Genomic DNA, 20,987 nt, shown 5'->3' on the forward strand with positions numbered 1-20,987 from the left:
TTTTCATTTCTCTGATGGCTTAGTGAGGTTGAGCATTTCTTCGTATGTCTGTTTGCCATCTGTATGTCCTTTTTAGAAAAATGTCTCTTCATGTTCTCTGCCCATTTTTTAATTGGGTTGTTTGTTTTTTGGAGTTGAGTGAGTTTTTTATAAATTTTCAGTTGTTTCTGAAAATTTTATAAATTTGTGATATTAATCCCTTATCAGATATATCATTGGCAAATACCTTTCCCCATTCAGTAGGATCCCTTTTTGTTTTATTGATGGTTGCCTTTGCTGTGAAAAAAACTTTTTATTTTGATGTAATCCCACATGTTTATTTTTTCTCTTACTTCCCTCGCGCGAGGGGATATATTGCCTAAGGCAATATACATATTCAATGCAATTCCTATCAAACTACCAACGACGTTTTTCACAGAAATAGAACATATTTTCCTAAAATTTATATGGGACTGTAAAAGACCCTGGATAGCCTCAGCAAGAACAAAGTGGGAGGTATAACAATACCTGACATCAAATTATACTACAAGGCTACAGTAATCAAAACAGCTTGGTACTGGCATAAAAACAGACACATAGATCAATGGAGCAGAATAGAGAGTCCAGAAATAAATCCATACCTATATGGCCATTTAATCTACAACAATGGAAGCAAGAATGTACGGTGGGGTAAAGACAGTCTATTCAATAAATGGTTCTGGGAAACCTGGACAGAGACATGCGAAAAAATGAAGCTGGACCAACTCCTTACACCATATACAAAAATAAATTCAAAATGGCTTAAAGACTTAAATGTAAGATCTGAAACTATAAAATTCCTAGAAGAAAATATAGGAAGAAACTTCACAGACATTACCCAGAGTAAGAATTTTAGTGATATGAATATATTTTATATGAAGGAATTTTTGTTTTATATAAAGATTTAGAAGAGCTGGCTAAATTTTTATTTACAAATAGGTAGAGTAATGTGATATTATGTTTAGAGTAAGTATAGACTTGTCTTAATTAGAAATGTAAATGAACTAAAGTTAAATTTTCTTTCATAGTTTTTGTTTCCAATATGTGAATATTTTGAGTATCTCTTATGTTCCTTGCTTGAATATAGGTTCTTAATGATAAGCTTATCTTAGAAAATGATAGAAACATGTACAAATAGGAGGGGAGTTTATTATTATTAGAATTTGAATATGCATGAATTAATGAGTATTGATTTTAAATATTTGTATATTTCTATCAGATTTAAATCTATTATATTGATATAAAACATTTTCTATTATTGTGCTCCTTGGATGAATATTTCCAATTTAAAAATAACCCATCTGGTCAAAAAGTGAAAATAAATATTTTTATGAGTTCACCTCTTTCTTAATGGTTTAAATTATATGTTTGATTCAGGAAAAATATGTAAATAATATAAAACCTCTGTATATTTGGCTTTACACAAAGACAAAACAAAACAATAATAACAAAATACTCACTTATTTAAATCCCAAGTACACATTAAAATCCATGATATTTGTCATTGCAATTGGTAATTGCATGGTAATTTAGAAAATAATATAAATTTTCCATTATAGAATAAATACTTAAAATTCTATAATTATTATATTTTAATAAGTGCTGTTAATAAATGTTACTATGATTGTACCTTATTTTATAAATACAATTACATATATAGTTACATATAATTGCATATCATCATGAGGTGTGACAATTAAGTTCGTAAACTTGTTGCAATGAAGTTGCTAACCTTTCTTGATATCAGAGGGATTATTCATTAAGGATTTGTACCATCTGGAAAAACTGCTAACCAAGTTTACTATATGGAAGTGATGAGAAGGCTGCGTGTAAAAGTTAGATGAAAACGATCTAAACTTTTTGCCAACAATTCATGGCTCTTGCATCACAACAGTGCACCAGCTCACATGGCACTGTCTGTGAGGGAGTTTTTAGCCAGTAAACAAATCAGTGTATTGGAACACCCTCCCTACTCACCTTATCTGGCCCCCACTATCTTCTTTCTCGACCGGGAGATAAAGGAAATATTCAAAGGAAGACATTTGTATGACATTCAGGACAAGGATAGTATGATGATGACAGCTCTGATCGTCATTTCAGAAAAAGAGTTCCAAAATTGCTTTGAAGGGTGAGCTAGGTGCTGGCATCAGTGCAGAGCTTCCCAAAGGGAGTACTTCGAAAGTTACCATAGTAATATTCAGCAATGAGGTATGTAGCACTTTTTTCTAGGATGAGTTTGCGAACTTAATTGTCAGACCTTGGTATAATTGTGTTATATAAGTGTATGATTTTATAGTTAGTTCAGTAATATTAAGGACATTCTAATTAAAAATTTTCATGATTTATTTTTTATTTTTTCAGCTTGACAAAAATCATACCACTTTTTCATTTTGTTTCTCTGGAAAAGCTAGATGTCAGCAACAATTGTCTTTCTGGTAAGTTCAGAATAATATGTAATTTTAAAAAAATAGGCTTTTGAGTTTCTGTTTCATATATTGTAACGGGTTGTTTTGATACATGTGTTAATGGCAGTATATATACATATATATACACATACACAGTAAGGTATAGAGAAAGAAAATGTTCTTTTTAAGGTCTTAGGCTGGACCTAAGAATTAAACTGACACAAAACAGGAAAAAAATAATACAAGTTTTAATTTTTTTTTACATGCACATGGGAGTTCTCACAAGAAAAATAAAGACCCTGAAAGCAATTAGAATTAACCACTTAAATAGTGAGTTGGACAAGAGTAGTGAACATATGAAAAAGCAAAGGTGCTTGGGCTAATGTAGTTAATTGACTGGAAAAGTGACTAGGAAATCAGGGCTAGTTTAACAGGTGTGTACACATCTCTCTTAGCCTCTACTTCCCATCCTTGTGATAAGAATGTCTCTTTGCTCATGGTTTAGGGAGGGCATCTTTTACATAGGAATTTCATCTCCTACTTTAAAGAAAAAGAAGGAAGGTCAGAGTATCCCTGCATCTGCTGTTTTTAAGTTCTATTCTGGCATATAGAGGCTGCATGGCTTTAACTCCTTCAAAGTCATCGTGAAATAATATAATTAAAATTTTTTCCCACTTTTAAAATCATTTTACTTCCACATCTTTCTGGTAGGCCTAAGCAAGTGTCACAATGATATTTTAATTTTAAATTTATGCATCTTTTAACTATAAAATAAGTTTCTTAGTGTAGATGACTAAACAAACTTGTTTAACCTGTTGACTCCTAATAGGTATAGAGGAGACACCCATTAAAACTGTATTAAATTAATTACTGACATTTGAGACAAAATGGATGAATCTTGAGAGTATCTTGCAAAGCAAAATAAGTCAGAGAGAAAAAGATGAGAACCATATGATTTCACTCATAAATCTGAAAGAAACAAACAAATAAGAGAAACAAAAACTCATAGACACAAACAACAATGTAGTGGTTACCAGAGGGAAAAGGGTGGGGGGAGGAAAGTAGAAAAGGGTAAAGTGGGTCAACATATGGTGACAGAAGATTTCACTTTGGATGGTGAACACATAATGTGATCTACAAATGATGTATTCTAGAATTGTATACATGAAACCCATATAATTTTATTAACCAATGTTACCTCAATACGTATAATAAAAAAATGTACTAAATTAAAGAATGTTGATTGTTTAACTAATTCCCTCCAAATTTCCCCATCCCCATTCCCAGTCAAACCCCTCATTGAGATAACTCTGGTTTTAATTTGTCACCATTGGTTAATTTTGGTTGTTCTATATCTTTTTATTAATGGGATCAAATATTACATTCTCTTTTGCCTCCAGTTTTCTTTGCTGAGCATTCATATGATATTGTTGTTTATACATCAGTATTTTGCTTTTTGTTTGTTTGTTTGTTTGTTTGTTTGCTGAATGTAGTCCATTGTATTAAAATATAATATATCAAAATTTGTCCATTCTCCTGTTGATTGATATTTTGATTGTTTGGAGTTTGGGGCTAATATGATTATAAAGTTCCTATGGAACTTCTTGTACAAATATTTTTGTGGACATATGTTTTCAGATGTCTTAGGTAAATATGTAAGAGTGTAATTGCTGGGTAATACAGTAGACGTATGTTTAACTTTTTAAGAAACTGAAAAAACTATTTTCCAGAGTAATTATAACATTTTAAACCTCCACCAGCTATGTATGAGAGTTCCAATAGCTCCATTCTAGAGGGTGTGTCATATTTCATCATATTATCGCATTCTTGTTTTAGTTTGCAATTTCCTGATGAATAATGATAATGTGCCTCTTTGCATGCATTTATTGACGATATTTGTGTATTATTTTGTGTCTATTCAAGTGTCTTACCATTCTTTTAATTTTTTCCTTATGATTTGAATAAATTCTTTATATATTCTAGACAAAATACTTTGTCAGATATGTTTTGAAATATTTTCTCCCAGCCCTCTTTTGATGAAATTTATCATTTTTAATAATTATTGCCCTTTGTAGTATTTTCCCACCTCCAGACTGAGAAGGTGATTTTCTATGCTTACTTATAGAAGTTTTGTACTTTTAGTTTTACCATTGGGTCTATGATCCATCGCAGATTAATTTTTATGAATAGTATGAAATAAGAGATGAGTTCAGGTTTTAACATGGTTATCTAGTTCCAGCATCATTTGTTGACCAACCTTTTTTCATCTTTGAAAACCTGTGGTGTTTTTGTCAAAAAAATCGATTTACATTTGGTTCCTGTGGATGTGTTTGTATTAACTGCTGTTCCTTTAATAAGTCACATTTTTCTATATTTTTATATGTCTAGTGATTTTTAATTCTATCTTGAATGTTGTACATAATACAGTATACTGAGTCTGGATATTATTGTCTTCCTTTTTTTGTTCTTTCTTTTTTATTTATTTTATTTTTTAATTAAAATTTATTGGGGTGATGTTGACTTCCTTTTTTTAAATTTTTTTTATTAAATTTATTGGGGTGACAATTGTTAGTAAATTTACATAGATTTCAGGTGTACAATTCTGTATTACATCATCTATAAATCCCATTGTGTGTTCACCACCCAGAGTCAATTCTCCTTCCATCACCATATATTTGATCCCCCTTACCCTCATCACACACCCCCATCCCCTTACCCTCTGGTAACCACTAAATTATTGTCTGTGTCTATGAGTTTTTCTTTCTCATTTGTTTGTCTTGTTCCTTTGTTGTTTTTGGTTTATATACCACATATCAGTGAAATCATAGGGTTCTCTGCTTTTTCTGTCTGACTTATTTCACTTAGCATTATACTCTCAAGATCCATCCATGTTGTCACAAATGCTCCTATATCATCTTTCCTTAACGCCGAATAGTATTCCATTGTGTATATGTACCACAACTTCTTTATCCATTCATCTATCGAAGGACATTTTGGTTGTTTCCATGTCTTGGCCACCGTAAACAAAGCTGCAATGAACATTGGAGTACACGTGTCTTTATAGAGAAATGTTTTCAGATTTTTTGGGTAGATACCCAGGAGAGCGATTGCTGGGTCATATGGTAATTCTATTTGTAATTTCTTGAAGAACCTCCGCACTGCCTTCCATAGCGGCTGCACAAGTCTGCGTTCCCACCAACAGTGTATGAGGGTTCCTTTTTCTCCACAGCCTCTCCAACATTTGTTACTATTTGTCTTGTTGATGAAAGCCATTCTGGCTGGGGTGAGGTGATAGACTTCCTTTTAAAGTTTGTTAAAAATAATTCTCTGAAAGACAGTTAAAATATAAATGAGTAATTTTGTTTCTGTCAGCCTTAATTTCATTCTCTTCTAGGACAAGTCATTTTAGTTTTCAATGCTTAGTGCATGTCTCTACCCCAGGCATTTTCTTCACTCCTAATGCATAATGCATAGTCTTTCTGAATTTTAGCTAAATCACTGAGATATTCAATTGGGTTTCATTCTGGCGAGGCTGAAAGACAATGAAAGCAATGTCTTTCATTGCTGCATGACCTTGAGCGTCATCATTCAGCTCTCAGGCCTACAAAAGGTGATCTCTGCTAGGTTTTTCAGAGTCTTGCCCTGCCTTGTCCAAGGACCTGTGGTAAATTTTCACATAGACTTCTTTCCCCAACTCTCTCCCCCACAACATATACACACACAGCTGCTTTTCAGTACATTTTACGTCCAGCTTCAGTTATAATTTTTGCATTCTTTCTCAGCAAAACAGCCTCATTGCTTGGTCTCCACTTTCCTGCTCTGAAGTGGTAAAATGCTTTCAGGAAGAATACCATTGCGATTGTAGGCTCAATATGTATGTTTGCATTCTCTCAGTCAGGGTTAAAAACAGGTGCTTCGTATATATTGTAGAGTTTTATGATTGTTTTCTGTGGGATAGCAATTCCAGCATAAATTTCTCTGTAATGTACCTGAGATGGACTTACTATTTTTACATTTGAAAGTTTAATAGGTCTATGTAATTCTATTTAAGTATATGCTCAATTTTACCACTTATCCTATTACTTTAGATTTTCACTTTTTCAGATTTTGTGTTCACAGTCTTCCATAAACTCTTTCAAGCCCTTTACACACATTATTTCATTTAATTCAGACCCTATGAGATAGTTATGAAACTAATCATAAATCAGTTGTATGATTTGTGTAAGTTCACACAGCTGCTAAATAGTATAAATAAATATTCTGACAGCAGAGTCTGTGGTCTTAATACAGTGTCCTTTTAAAATATGTTATATATAAAACTGAAAACAAGAAAAGAATAAGACAAAAAAATGAACAAACAAAAACTTATAGACACAGACAATAGTTTAGTGGTTACCAGAGGGTAAGGGGGATAAGGGGTGGTAGATGAGGGTAAAGGAGATCAAATATATGGTGATGGAAAGAGAACTGACTCTGGGTGGTGAACACACAATGTGATATATAGATGATGTATTACAGAATTCTACTCCTGAAATCTATATAATTTTACTAACAATTGTCACCCCAATTAACTTTAATTTTTTAAAAAAGCATATTTTCTGCATAGAAATAATTTTTGTTTATATTCTTTAATAGCTACTTAAATAAAATGATCATTAATCTGTGAAGACTTTATCTGAGATGCGTTTCATAATGATTCTTATTATTTTTGTAGATCTTACAAGTGCCATAGACGGGTTTAATGCATGCTATTCTCTGTGTGAATTGACTCTCATGGGAAATCCACTTCTTCAAGAAATAAACTGGAGGTAAACAAATATTTTTGCACCCTATGCACATACTTTATTATAGTTGCAGAAAACATAATTTGATGACAGTTGTGTATACTAATTGCTTGGGAAAAGTTAATAAAAACATAAAAAAGATTCAAGACAAAAAGGTTTTATAAAAAAAGTTAAAAATATCTTCAGTCTAAAATAATTTTTTGCATAGGTATGAACTAATGCAAATTTGAAATAATAATTCTGATCCATATAATTGATTATGTGACAATTTTAATATGGTGTTAACTTGGGTTTTATATTTATAGAAAATGTATTTGTTGGGAATTACTGTGTATGAGTCATCTAAATCACATAGCTTGCTGCTTAAAATTATTTCCTTTCTGCCTATTATTTGATTTTGTTTCAATTTCTTAAAAGAGATGTTTGGTATCTGTTAAGTATGTATTATAAGCATATCTGAGTTCATGTCTCTCGCTGGAATACTGCAGTATCTAGATGTAAATGAAGAAAAATGTTTTGTAATTTTTAAATAAATTTTCTTTTATAAAAAAGGTTTTTTTTCTAAATTGAAAGTTATATTATGCTAACACCTTTTCCTAAAATTGTCTAGCGTTTTTTCTTATAATCAACTTTTTTGAGACAATTTACATAGAATAAACTTCACCAATTTTATTTATGAGTATGGATCTTGTGTAAAATCTACCATAGATAAGATACTGGATATTTCTGTCATCTCAGAAAAATCACCTCATGTGCCTTTGCAGTCAGACTTCTCTCTCCACCATCTTTATGGTTTTTGTTGTTTTTGACCTGAAGTCTGTCATTCTTATCTTCATTTCTCTGTTCTTGGATACTTTTAAGATTTTCTCTTTATAAGCAGTTTTCCTCAATTTGATTAGTGTGTTTTAGTGTGATTTTATACACCTTTACTCTGCTCAGGATTAATCGAATCTCTTGGATCTGATCAATTTATTGTTTCCATAAAATTTGGAAATTTTTTGGCCTTTATTTCAAAGATTATTTTTTCCCCTGCCTGCTTCCTATTTTGTCCTACTAGGACTCCAATTTACAAATATTATACCACTTGAAATATCCCAGAAGTCGTTATTTCTCTGTTCTTTTATTTAGTATACTTTTTTCCTGCTTGTTTTTCACTCTTAGTAGTTATTGCTCTCTTCAAGTTCTCTGATACATTCTTTCTATTTATCTACTCTGTAATTAATCCCATCCATACTATTTTTCAGTTCAAATTTCAAATGTTGTGTTTTTCATCTCTAGAAGTTTCATTTATGTATTTCTTTTTAACATTTGAAATTTCTCTCCTAATCTTGCTCATGTTTTCCTGAATCATCGTGAACACAGGAGAATATTTATTTTTTTTTTAAGATTTTTATTAAAAATATAGTTAGCATACTATATTATACTGTTTCAGGTGCACATAACAGTTTATAGTTCCAACATTTATATAGCTAAAGAAGTGATCACCGTGATAAAAATCTAGCAACCATCGGCACCATACCATGCTGTCACAATATTATGGACAATATTCCCTGTGCTGTACATCACATCCCTGTGACTTAGTTGTTTTATACCTGGAAATTTGGACCACTTATTGCCCTTTACCTTCCCCTTCTTTTTAATTTTTCAGTTACCATTGACATTCTGTATTATTTTATATTAATTTCAGGTGTACATTGGTTAGATGTTTATATAATTCAAGAAGTGGTCCATTCCCTGACTAGTGTGTTACTCATCTGACACTATACATAGTTATTTCCATATTATCGATTATATTCCCTTTGCTTTATTTACATCCCCATGACAATTCTGTAGCTACCAATTTATACTTCTTAATCCCTTCACCTTTTGCTCCCTGCCCCCCAGGTCCCCTCCCATCTATCAACCAGATAAATCTAGTACCCATCAGATACCATACGTAGTTATTACAATATGATTGACTATAATCCTTATGCTATACTCTATATTCCTATGACTACTTTGTAACAAGAAATTTGTACTTCTTAATCCCTTCCCCCTTTCATGATTCCCTCAACCCCCCTCCCATCTGGCAACCATCAAAATGATCTCTGTATCTATGAGTCTGTTTCTGTTTTGTTTGTTTATTTTGTTCTTTAGATTACACATATAAATGAAATCACATTGTATTTGTCTTTTACTGCCTGATGGTACTTCGCTCAGCACAATGCCCTCCACGTCCATCCATACCACTGCAGATGGCGAGAACCCATTCCATTCCATAGCAGAGCAATATTCTACTGTATATATGTACCACCTCTTCTTTATCCATTCTTCTGTGAACAGACAACAGGCTGCCTTAACATCTTGGCCATTGTAAACAATGCTGCAATGAACATATGAATGCACACATCCCCTTAAAGGGGGCATATATTTCTTTGTTTCCTCATTTTGGCCTCCTCTCCATGTTTGTTTCTTTGTATTACGTAGGGATGCTCTGTCTCCCAGGCTTGCCAGGTGGCTTTAAGTACTAGGGTTCCTGTGGGTCCCAATGGCACAGTCTCCCTGGTCACCTGAGCCAGGAATGTCCCTTGTGTGGGTTGTGTGTGCCATCTTGTTATAGTTGAGCTTTCATTGCTGTGGGCTTATCAGTGGGTGGTATTGACCTCCAAGTTGACTGGCTGTGGGATTTGGCTTATGAACTGCTGTGCTGGGGCTTACTCCAAAGAGTGGGATTCACCTCAGCAGGCTCTGGTACCTGTTGAGACTGCCCTTTGGGTGTGCCAACTATGGGGCTAATTGGGAGGTGCTCTGCTGTGGTCTGAAGCCAACCTCCAAGTGTGTTGGTTCTGCTGCCTCTTGGGAGGGACTCCAGGGCAGATCCAGGTCAGTCACTGCCTGTAACTGGCAGGGGGGTACCTGGTAGTAACTACAAAGTGATCCACAGTTGTCTGCTGCTTATGCTATATCTAGAGGTGTGAGGGAGAGGCCACACTGCAAACCTAGGATGGCTGCCACCAGTACTGGGCCTGGAGTAGCTCCACAAAAACCCAGGACATTCTGAGGCCTGCTGCGACCTGCTGGCTCCTGTAAGGTTCAGCTGCTGATAAAGCCTCCTACAGTAAGTATGTTGGGTGAGGGAGGGTCTCAGTGAGTCAGCAGGATGGAGCAGTGGAGCTCACAGGCCAATCAGATTCAGATTTGGCCTGTGGGGGTGGGTTCAACACAGGAAAGTTGGCGCCTACCTGCTGGCTGCTCGGGAGAAAGGCCCCACACAGGGCAAATGGGGACTGTCCCTCCAGTACTTGCCCTGAAGTTACACAACTCAGTCTCTCCCCATATGTCTCCGAGACTCCCAGTGTCACCATTTCTCCACCACAGCCCAGGGTGAGTGCCTGTGTGGGCCCTTTAGGAGGATAGCTGGATTTCTCACGGCTTTCTGTCACAGCCTGAAGTTATAGGGCTTCTCTTCTTGGGACCAGAACTCTGGGCTCGGGAGTCTGGTGTGAGTGGCTGGGGTCACTCACTCCTTCATGGAAACCTCTGTGGCCAAGATATCTCTCCTGATTTTCAATCACCACACAGGTGGGATTAGCCCGTTTCACATCTCTGCCATTCCTACCAGTCTCTCTCTGTCTCTTCTTTATATCAGTAATTATAAAACTTCTGTTCAGCTAGACTTCAGATGGTTCTCCAGGTTGATTGTTCTATAACTTAGTTGTAATTTTGATGTGTTCACAGGATGAGGCAAGCACAGCGTTTATCTACTCCACCATTTTGGATCTCCTCCCACTTCCCGAAAATGTTTATAATAGCTGTTTTAACATTCTTTTCTGCTAGTTCTATCATCTCTATCATTTTGAGATTGATTTTCATTGACTTATTTCTGATTCTTGGTCATATTTCCTCGCTGCTTGCATGATTGGTCAATTTTGGTTTCATTCTGGACTTTTAAAATTTTATATTGTTGATTTCTTAATTTTTTCCCTTTAAATAGCATCTACTTTGTTTCTGACATGCAGTGGCTAATTTACTTGGAATTAGTGATATACTTTCAAAGCTTGCTTTTAAGTTCTTAAGAAAATCTTTAGACTAGTACTAATTTAGCCCCAATACTACAGTGCTGACTTTCTGAATATTCTCCCTGATGCCTCTTATACATATTTTTTCAGCTATTGCTGATGAGACTTATTCCCAGCCATACATGGTTTCCTGTGATTTTTCTGCCTCTTGCTTCCCAGTGGTTCTTTTACTTGTCCTTACACAGATTTGTCTCATACATCCTCAGATCATTACACATTTACTCAAGTCCGGGTGAATTACATCCCAGAATACTGAGACTTGTGTATGTCCACTTTGTGAGGTTTCTGGTGATGATTCTGGCCTAACCTGTTGTCTCGTTTAATTTCCAACAGGATTCGTTAAATGGTTTAACATGATTTATTGTACAATTGACATTTGTGTCTTATCAGGTATGGGTACATCAAGGCAGGACAGGCCAAGAATATACAGGGCTAATTTAGCCTAATTTTGCAAGATGAGTTGGCAATGTGCTAAATGTAAGGAAAGGCAAATGTTTACTAAAATTCAGGTGGAAAATATATTTCAGGATCCTCAGAGTTTAGATCAAGTCAGCAAGTCATATTAATTTTATCAGGTAGTGAAAATACAACATTTATAAACAATATATAGACAAGGAGGAATGAATGATTTTTAAAAGGGTTGTTGTGACATCTGATTTAGGGCAAAATAATAGACTCTTTGCCCTTATTTGGTTTCCCTGTGATATATAGCCATAGTCAAGACTTCAGAAGGAATATAATATATCTTAAAGAGGAATCAATTATCTGGTTATGTTTAAACTTTCTGTATCTGATTTAATCCAACTGTAGAACAAGATAAGAGAGTCTAGGGAGTAGTCTCTGTTCCTTCCCTTGTCTGAGGCCACTGCAATCCTCAGACACTCTCTTTCTGTATATATTGACTTTCAGAATTTGTTAATGCTTCTTTGGTTAAGAAAATAACAGTACTTTCACACTAAGTCAAACACCTGTGCAATTTACTTCTTAGTTAACTTGTATATCACAGTAGAGTTACTGTCTTTGCCAGAAAGCCTTTTTCTTTCCTTTTCTTTAAAGCTTGGTTTTCACATAAATTTCTAATGTTACAGTTTTTTCTTAGGGAGACCTGGTATGCATCCACATGTTTTAGAATAGAATTTGTCAACTTCTACTTTAGAAACATGTTTCCAAGTACAATTTAAGCTGTGTAGCATAGAGGAAAGGGTATAACCCAATGCAATGATTATCAGAGTTGTATCTCCAGACCAGCACCTTCATCATCACCTGGAAACCTATTAGAAACGCAAAAATTTGGACACTGTCCAGACCCACTTAATCAGAACTTAAGGAGGGATGGCCAGTCTTTGTTGTAACATGCTCTTTGGGTGATTCAATGCATACTAAAATTTGGAAATCACAGTGTTTTTAAACAAGGACTTTCTAACTCTGCCCTATTCTGAGTAGATCTTGGTCAAGTAACTTAACTTTTCTATGTCTCTGAATCCTCATTGGTAAAATGAGGATAATAATAGTACCTGTCTTACGGAGTAGTTATGAGAATTTAATGGGATAATACACACATTTTTTTGAGAACAATACCTATGACGTGGTAAGCACACACACAAAAATCTATTTTCCATGCCTAGGCTAACCAGATCATTATCTATCTATCTATCTATCTATCTATCTATCTATCTATCTATCTATATTTATATATCTGTCTATCTATCTATCATCTATCTATATACATATACATACATATATATACACACACATATATCTATATATTTAGTGTGTATATGTTTAGTGTATATATAGATATGTATATATATTTAGTGTGTATATATATATATATATATATACACATATACACACACACTTAGTGCATACCTACTATATGCAACCAGTGTCCTAACTTGTTGGACATTATAAAGGAAATCCAATATAATCCATTATTTGAAGTCATTTTATAATCTTGTTAGAGATATAGAAGGTATGATATCCGTGAAAACTAATAATGATAGCAAACAAATAGCATTTACTTTGTGTCCAGCACTGTTTTCATTTAATCCTCACAATATGCATAACAAAATAACCACCTAGTATATCCATTTTATAGTTAAAGAAAATAAGTCACAGACAGGCTAAATAACTTGCCCAGGGTGACATAACTAGCAGGTGGAGGAGCCAGTATTCAAACCCACGCGGGCTGGGTCCAGAATCTGTGCTGTGAACTTAGATTTCAGTACCTAACACAAGTGTCAAACTATAGTTGTAGGCAACAGATATACTTTAAAAATTTGGAAATACCACCTTAATTTATTGCAACTAAGAAAAACAGTCTTTGCTGAAGAGGCAAACCTTGAATTAAACCTCTAAAGGTTGGTAAGTTTTAAAATCAAGTTAAAAGCAAAAGAAAAAAAAATCTTCTGATAAGGAAATATCCAAGAAAAGGCAGGAATGCGATATGTGAGGTCAGACTCTTTTAGCAGGCTACTCTATTCAGGTGTAAAGTGGGTATACTGGGAAATATCATTGGAAAGATATAATAAATCAAGTACTTACACAGTGTGTCAGAGAGTGGGCTAAGTACTTATACATATCACTTTACCTCACAGCAACTCTGAGTTGAGTTCTGTAATTATCATTCTCATTTTACAGAGGTATTTACTGAAGCTTAGATACGTGTGATATGCCCAGCTATGATGTGAGTAAGCGTCAAGGGAGGGATTTGCCTTCAGAAGCTTGGAATTGAAACACTATGCTCCGTTGTTTCACATGATGTATTACCACCGGATTGTTAAGGGCCCTGTTTGCTAGGATTAAAAAGAAAGACTCCTTTACACTGTGCTCATGGAGGGGGACTACAGCATCGTTGATATATGTTTAGCCTTGGAAGTAAACTGCTCAGGTGCATATCTAGTTCCACCATTTCCTGTTTACCTTGCAAGGGTTATTTAATCTTATATATCTGAGTTTCTTCATCGATAAAATGGGTATAGTAATCATTCCTACCTCATAGGATGTATTCATTAGGGTATGCTACCAAACACTAGACACAGAACTCAATGCATTTTAATACAATAAAAGCTTATTTTTTGTTTACGTCATATCTGATGTGTGTCCTGCCTAATCTAAACAGACTCAGAAACTCAGGCTTCTTCCATTTTGTGCCTCTATGTCATGCAACCTCAATGTAATCTGGCTTTTTACAGTAGTAGATTGTGGTGGGAGACAGGGGAAAAGACCACAGGGAAAACAACAATTGACATTTAAACACTCTCCCATCAAAAGTGGCATTGATCATTACTCTCATATTCTATTAGCTGTAACCAGTCATATGGCCAAATACCTACAAAAGAAGCTGGGAAACATAGAGAAGCACATGCATATCAAAGTACACTATACAGACCAAGTCTATAATGAGAAATAAAAGTAGATAGTTGTGCTCATTATTCAAAGCAAGCTCTTTAGGGGCACTGGGTTTTCTATTAGGTTTTGGGCAAATAAGACATGAATTCTCTTGCTGATCTGGTATAAGTTTCCATCCAAAGAGCTGCCATGTGTCCACTTGCAACAACTAGAAACAAACCTGCATCCTGAATAACACTTGAGTTCATTTATTTTTATTTCTGTTTGTATGGAGCATAAATATTATTTTGTTAAATAAAATATTCTCGTAGTAAGTATATTTATAGGTTTATTATAAATATATAAAGATATTCACATTTTACACTTACTAAATATATATACTTTACAGCTTTAAAATATTTAATTAGAAACAATCAATACTGTAAGAAAATAGGTAGTGTTTATATAATATTACAAATATACATGTAATTTAGCTATTAAAATTTCTATATCTAAATGAACTTTTCTGGACTAAATGCCAATTTGAAAGTTACCTATCGAATTCCACTTAGATTAGTTGGCCTAATACAGCTTTCATAATTTTAAAATGAGGTTAATTTATCTAAAAGGTTAGTATCTTGTAATCTATAAAATATGGATTCGTTAATGAATGGATCAACTCAAACTTTAAGCAGTGCATTCCAATGAACTTTACATAACCCCCTGTTACCAACAAAGGGATTAGTTGTAGATTTTCCCAACTGGCTTCTTACTTTCATGTCTAGCCAGTGATAACATGGACAAAACTGATGTACTAAAAAAATCTTTTTAAAACTTAAACCACAGACCCAGTTTGGAATCTCCTTTGGGAATGTGTTTCATTCACTAATGATTAATAGGGCTTGTTAAGTGACAGAATATTCACCAGGAAGTTTTCACTAAATGAAATATTGATTCAGCCCTTGACTTGGAGGAGCCCAGCTGGAAAAACTAATGTTGAGATCCACAGTATTCTTATACTTCATTTCCAACATGAATCAACTTGTTACAGCACTTTCTAATACATTCATCATAGACTCTTATAAGGCTGCAGTTGAATTTAATTAAGTCCAATCTATACACCACTAACTTACACGGATCTGAAAACTGTTTCCTTATAAACAAAACAAAACAAAACAAAACAAAACAAAAAAGAAAGAAAAAAAAAAAGAAGCACTAAATCCACTCTAGATATTTGTTATATAAATCACACATTTCAAGAAATTGTCACACTTTTGAAGTTCCCAAGTGAACTAAATTTTCTATCTTAAGGAAATTCAGAATATTCTGACTACAATACATCATTTGGGAACTTTTTCCATAAAGATGATAAATAGAACATCAGAATATTCCCAAGGTAAAAATTCATGCCCTATTGGCCCACATTCTCTAGAATTATTCCCTATAACTAAAATGCTGTACTTAATGATATCTGTATCAATAACCATGCCCAAATTATAGTATTTTGTGATAAAAATTATCATTTTGCCCTTTGTAGATCCACTGTCAGTTAGCATCAGAATATTACACATAATGACAGTTGTAACATCTGGAAACAAACCTAAAGTCCTGTATTACATTTGAATTTATTTATTTTTAATTATTTTGTTTCTCAAGGGCATGGACACTTGTTTTATTAAGTAAAATATGCTTGTGGTTAAATATTGTTCTGTTTATTAATCTGATAAAGCAAATTCTTTTTTTACTCTATGATTGTATTAAATGATTTGATAAAATGGCTCTTCATTTTATCATCAGTTATTTCTGAACAGAAAGTTTGTTTCCCCTATATATTTGATATGTACTCTCTAATTTCACTGTTAAATACTTTTCTGAAAAACCTTTCATGCAATTTATATAAAACCGATGGCTGTGCTAACCAGTGAACACATTGTTGGACTATAACTGCCCAGGTCTATAATACCCCTTCATTTAGCAAGTTCTTCTGATATCATTGGTATATAGGTTATTCTATAAGTTTCCAAGAAAGCTGTATTTTTCTTGAAAATTAGAGACAATTATTACATGTTTAGAATTTCAGAGTTGTTTTTTTAAATTTAAACCAGAGGTCTCTAATTGTGGAGTGCTGTGTTGCCCTCTATTTTCTTCCTAATGTGGTGGTTCTTATTCTTTAAGGTGAAGAAGAAAGGCTCTATTTTAAAAACAGAGATTCCCCCAAACCCACCAGTACATGTCTTTGGTGTAACTGAAGATTCTGCATTTTATTTATTTATTCATTCATTCATTCATTTTTAATCAATTGCTTTAATTAAATTAGGGTGATCTAAGTTTACAAATTCCCATCCATAGGGTACTTTTTAGTATTTAATGAAGAGTCACTTCTTAGGAATTAACTAATAGTTCCTGAGATGATATAGTTCATTGAGTCAATAAAACCTGGAATTATATGGTTCTTGACTTTTTCTGTCTGACTTATTTTGCTTAGCATGATAATCTCAAAATCCATCCTTGTTGTAGCAAATAGCACTATTTTATCTTTTCTTATGTCCCAGTAATATTTCATTGTGTATATATATCACATTTACTTCTATAATTATAAGAAAGAAGTTGAGATATAGCAAGAGACTAAAGAGAGTCAGAAAGATATCTACCATCTACATTTAATATTATTCTACTTGAAATTATTCTATTTTATCATTAACAAGATAACAAATCTTTGGAAAACCAATGCTTTGCTTGGTTTTATCTTTTCTGCAATATTTTCCTTTACATTTGTGAACTGAAGCTGGCTTCACTGTGAAATTTGTCTTCACATTCAGTGACTTTTATTTTCTAAACATTTTAGTACAGTAGTTGGGTTAAATCTAGCTGTTTTGATTTTTTTCTTTCATATATATATATATATATATATATATATTTAATTTTTATTTGTTGGGTTGACATTGGTTAATAAAATTATATAGGTTTCAATTGTATAATTCTATAATACATCATCTATATATTGCATTTTGTGTTCACTGCTCAGAGTCAGTTCTCCTTCCATCACCATATATTTGACCCCCTTTACCCTCATCTATCCCCCTCCTGGAGAGTCTAGAGGGTTCGGGTAACCCTCTAAACTGTTGACTGTGTCTATGTTTTTTTCCCTTGTTTGTTTTGTTTGTTTATTTTAATTTTATATCCCTCATATGAGTGAAATTATATGCTTCTTGACTTTTTCTGTCTGACTTCTTTTGCTTAGCATGATAATCTCAAAATCCATTCTTGTTGTAAGAAATAGCAGTATTTCATTTTTACTTATGGCCCAGTAATATTCCATTGTGTGTGTGTGTGTGTGTGTGTATATATATGTATATATATATATATACATATACATATATATATATACATATCACATTTTCTTTATCCAATCATCTACCAAAGGAACCTTTGGTTGTTTCCATGTCTCGGTCACCATGAATAATGCTGCAATGAACATCTTTACAGATAAATGTTTTCAGACTTTTTTGGAAAGATACCCAGAATAGTGATTGCTGGGTTATATCATAATTCTATTGTTAATTTTTGATGAACCTCCATATTGTTTTCCATATTGGCAATACCAGTTTACATTTCCACCAGCAGTGTATGAGGGGTCTTTTTTCTCCACAACCTCTCCAACACTTGTTATCTCTTATTTTGTTGATACCCTGTTTCCCCAAAAATAAGACCCAGCCGGACAATCAGCTCTAATGCGTCTTGGAGCGAACCTTGATATAAGACCTGGTCTTATAATATAATATAATGTAATATAATGTACTATAATATAATATAATACCGGGTCTTATATCAATTTTTGCTCCAAAAAAACTCATTAGAGCTGATTGTCCGGCTAGGTCTTATTTTGGGGGAAAAACGGTAATAGCCATTTTAACAGGTGTGAGATGGTATCTCATTGGGATTTTGATTTGCATTTCCCTAATAGCTAGTGAGGTTGAGCACTTTTTCATACATCTGTTCGCTGTTTATATGTCTTCAAGGTAGAAGTGTCTGTTAGGTCCATTTTTCAATTGGATTGTTTGGCTTTTTTTGTTGTTGAGTTGTATGATTTCCTCGTATATTAAGGATATTAGCTTCTTATCAGAGTTGTTGTTTGCAAATATCTTCTCCCATTCTGTTGGTTGTCTCTTTGTTTTGTTGATGATTTTTTTTTTTTTTTTTTTTTTTTTTTTGCTGGCAGATGCTTTTAAGTTTGATATAGTCTCCTTCATTGATTTTTGCTTTTACTCCCCTTGCAATCTTTTTAGTAACTACCCTGCCGGCTTGGAGGCACACATAGAGATCCAGCCTTGAATTCTCATCTCAGTGGATTTAGAGGGACTAAGTTAAAGAAGAGATGTGTTAGATCCTGTGGTTCTAAGGCAAGAAAGTGCCTTTCTTTGCTAGACACATCCTCAGTTAGCCAAAATGAGACCTGAAAGGTGACTGCCGAAGAGAGTCTCATCGGTATTACTGCATCTGCACTACACTGTGGGTCTTGGATCCTGGTGAAAATTTTAATATGTCCAGCAGCTTCATCTTATGATTTAACCAGAAATGATTATACCCTAAAAGAAAAAAAATCAGCTTTACCTAACTCCTAAGAAATCCAACATATAATAAGAAAATCTGCTTTATTAATTTTTCTTATAAGATGCATCTATTTCAAAGACAAGAACCTGTCATTGGCATACCTCATTCCCCCTGCTCCTCACGTCCACTCTGGAGACAAAGTCAGAAATTTGCTTGGTGCTCAAAGAATTAGAACTGTTGGTTATTCTCAATGACTTTCCTTCAAATTATTGAAGTCTTATATTGACTCTTCTATAGTTTAGGAAATTTAATCTAAAGAAACAGGAACAGTAATAGAATTAAAATATCATCCTTTTTAAGTTGGATAAACAGTACAGTCTTAACTTTAAGTACCCTTTATTGTCTCTTCTCAAAAACATAATTTTATACCTGACATTTTGTAATTATAACTAAATAAATTATTTTGACATTATAGTTGTGTCTTGATAAACTTCACTAGGCACATTGTTGAAGATGTAAAATACAGTGGAGCTTCATTAGTAATGTAATAAACAATTTGGTAGGGTGGTGTATGGATAAGATAGTTCATCTCTCCATTATGTTTTTTATTTATTAAGTTTATTGGCGTGTCATTGATTAGTAAAATTATATAGGTTTCAAGTGTACATTTCTATAATGCATCATCTGTATATTGCATAGAAACAACCAAAATGTCCTTTGATAGATGATTGGATAAAGAAGTGGTGGTACATATACACAACGGAATACTATTCTGTCATAAGAAAAGATGAAATGCTGCCATGGATCTTGAGATTATTAAGCTAAACGAATAAGTCAGAAAAAGTCAAAAATCATATAATTTCACTTATATGTAAGATATAAAACTGAAATCTCCATTATATTTTCATTATTGCCAGTTTCACTTTCAGAGAGTAGTTTTTCCCTGCTTTGAGAAGAGCCTTGGTGAAAAATTTCATTACGTTTAAAATTGTATCTCTGTGGTAAATAACTCTGATTACCTCATCAGCTTATGATGAATAGATATTATCTTAATACAGCATTCTGCTTTTGAACCATATCTTAAAGTGAGTCCCACCAGAAACACAATATATGTCATTTATTTCACACTTTGTGTTAAATGTGTTCTTTTGGGGCAAACAAACTGGTAGTGTCAAGCCTACTAAAAAAGTTAAAAATATCTGGACCCAAACTTTCTTAATTACCTCGGACTCTTTGTTAGCAAAGCATTAAGCTTTTTATCTGCTTCTTAATATTGTAAAATATCTGATAATTGCTCTGAAGATCCAAATTTAATTATCTTCTCTCTAATCTTACTTAAATATTGGTAAAGTAAAAAAGAAAGGCATTATTTGTGGAGGGTAGGGAGTTAATTCATCATCTCTTTTTCCAGAAAATGAGAAACTTTAGTGTTCCTCTTTTGGACTTTCGTGTGGGGAAATGGTTATACCTCTCTTGTGATTACTTTTATTTACTATCAAGACGACGAAGATCATAGCTATACAGAGGAATACGTTATGCTTTTTGTTGGCTTTAGTGACTGTTGCCTTAATAGAATCCTTTCTTAATAAAAAATATATTAAAATTATATTTTGCAACTGTGCTTGTATAAATGGATATATCAATCCTGACTATATACTAGCTAGGTAGAAGAAATACCTAATATTAAGCTGTCACTGGAGTTTTCCTTGTTGAACCTTAGCATGTGGTAATCTTACTTTGCTATCCTTCACTTAGTGTTTAAGAACTGTTTTGTTTTTTAATTAATAAACTTTATTTTTAGAGAAATTTTAGATTAACAGCAAAATTGAGCAGAATGTTCA

General features: G+C 33.5%; 1 protein-coding gene across 1 annotated transcript in view; it reads left to right on the forward strand.

Moving 5' to 3' along the window:
* The window catches only part of LRRIQ1 (leucine rich repeats and IQ motif containing 1), a gene marked incomplete at its 3' end in the record, with an annotated part of 181,737 nt that overhangs the window by 44,060 nt on the left and 116,690 nt on the right, over positions 1-20,987 (forward strand). Inside the window, exons 12-13 of the mRNA XM_081060280.1 lie at positions 2,380-2,453; positions 7,138-7,231. Of these exons, the coding sequence (XP_080916406.1) occupies positions 2,380-2,453; positions 7,138-7,231 (168 nt within the window). The remainder of the gene's footprint in view (positions 1-2,379; positions 2,454-7,137; positions 7,232-20,987) is intronic.

Source organism: Rhinolophus hipposideros, assembly GCF_964194185.1.
Source record: "Rhinolophus hipposideros genome assembly, chromosome: 9".
Taxonomy (NCBI): domain Eukaryota; kingdom Metazoa; phylum Chordata; class Mammalia; order Chiroptera; family Rhinolophidae; genus Rhinolophus; species Rhinolophus hipposideros.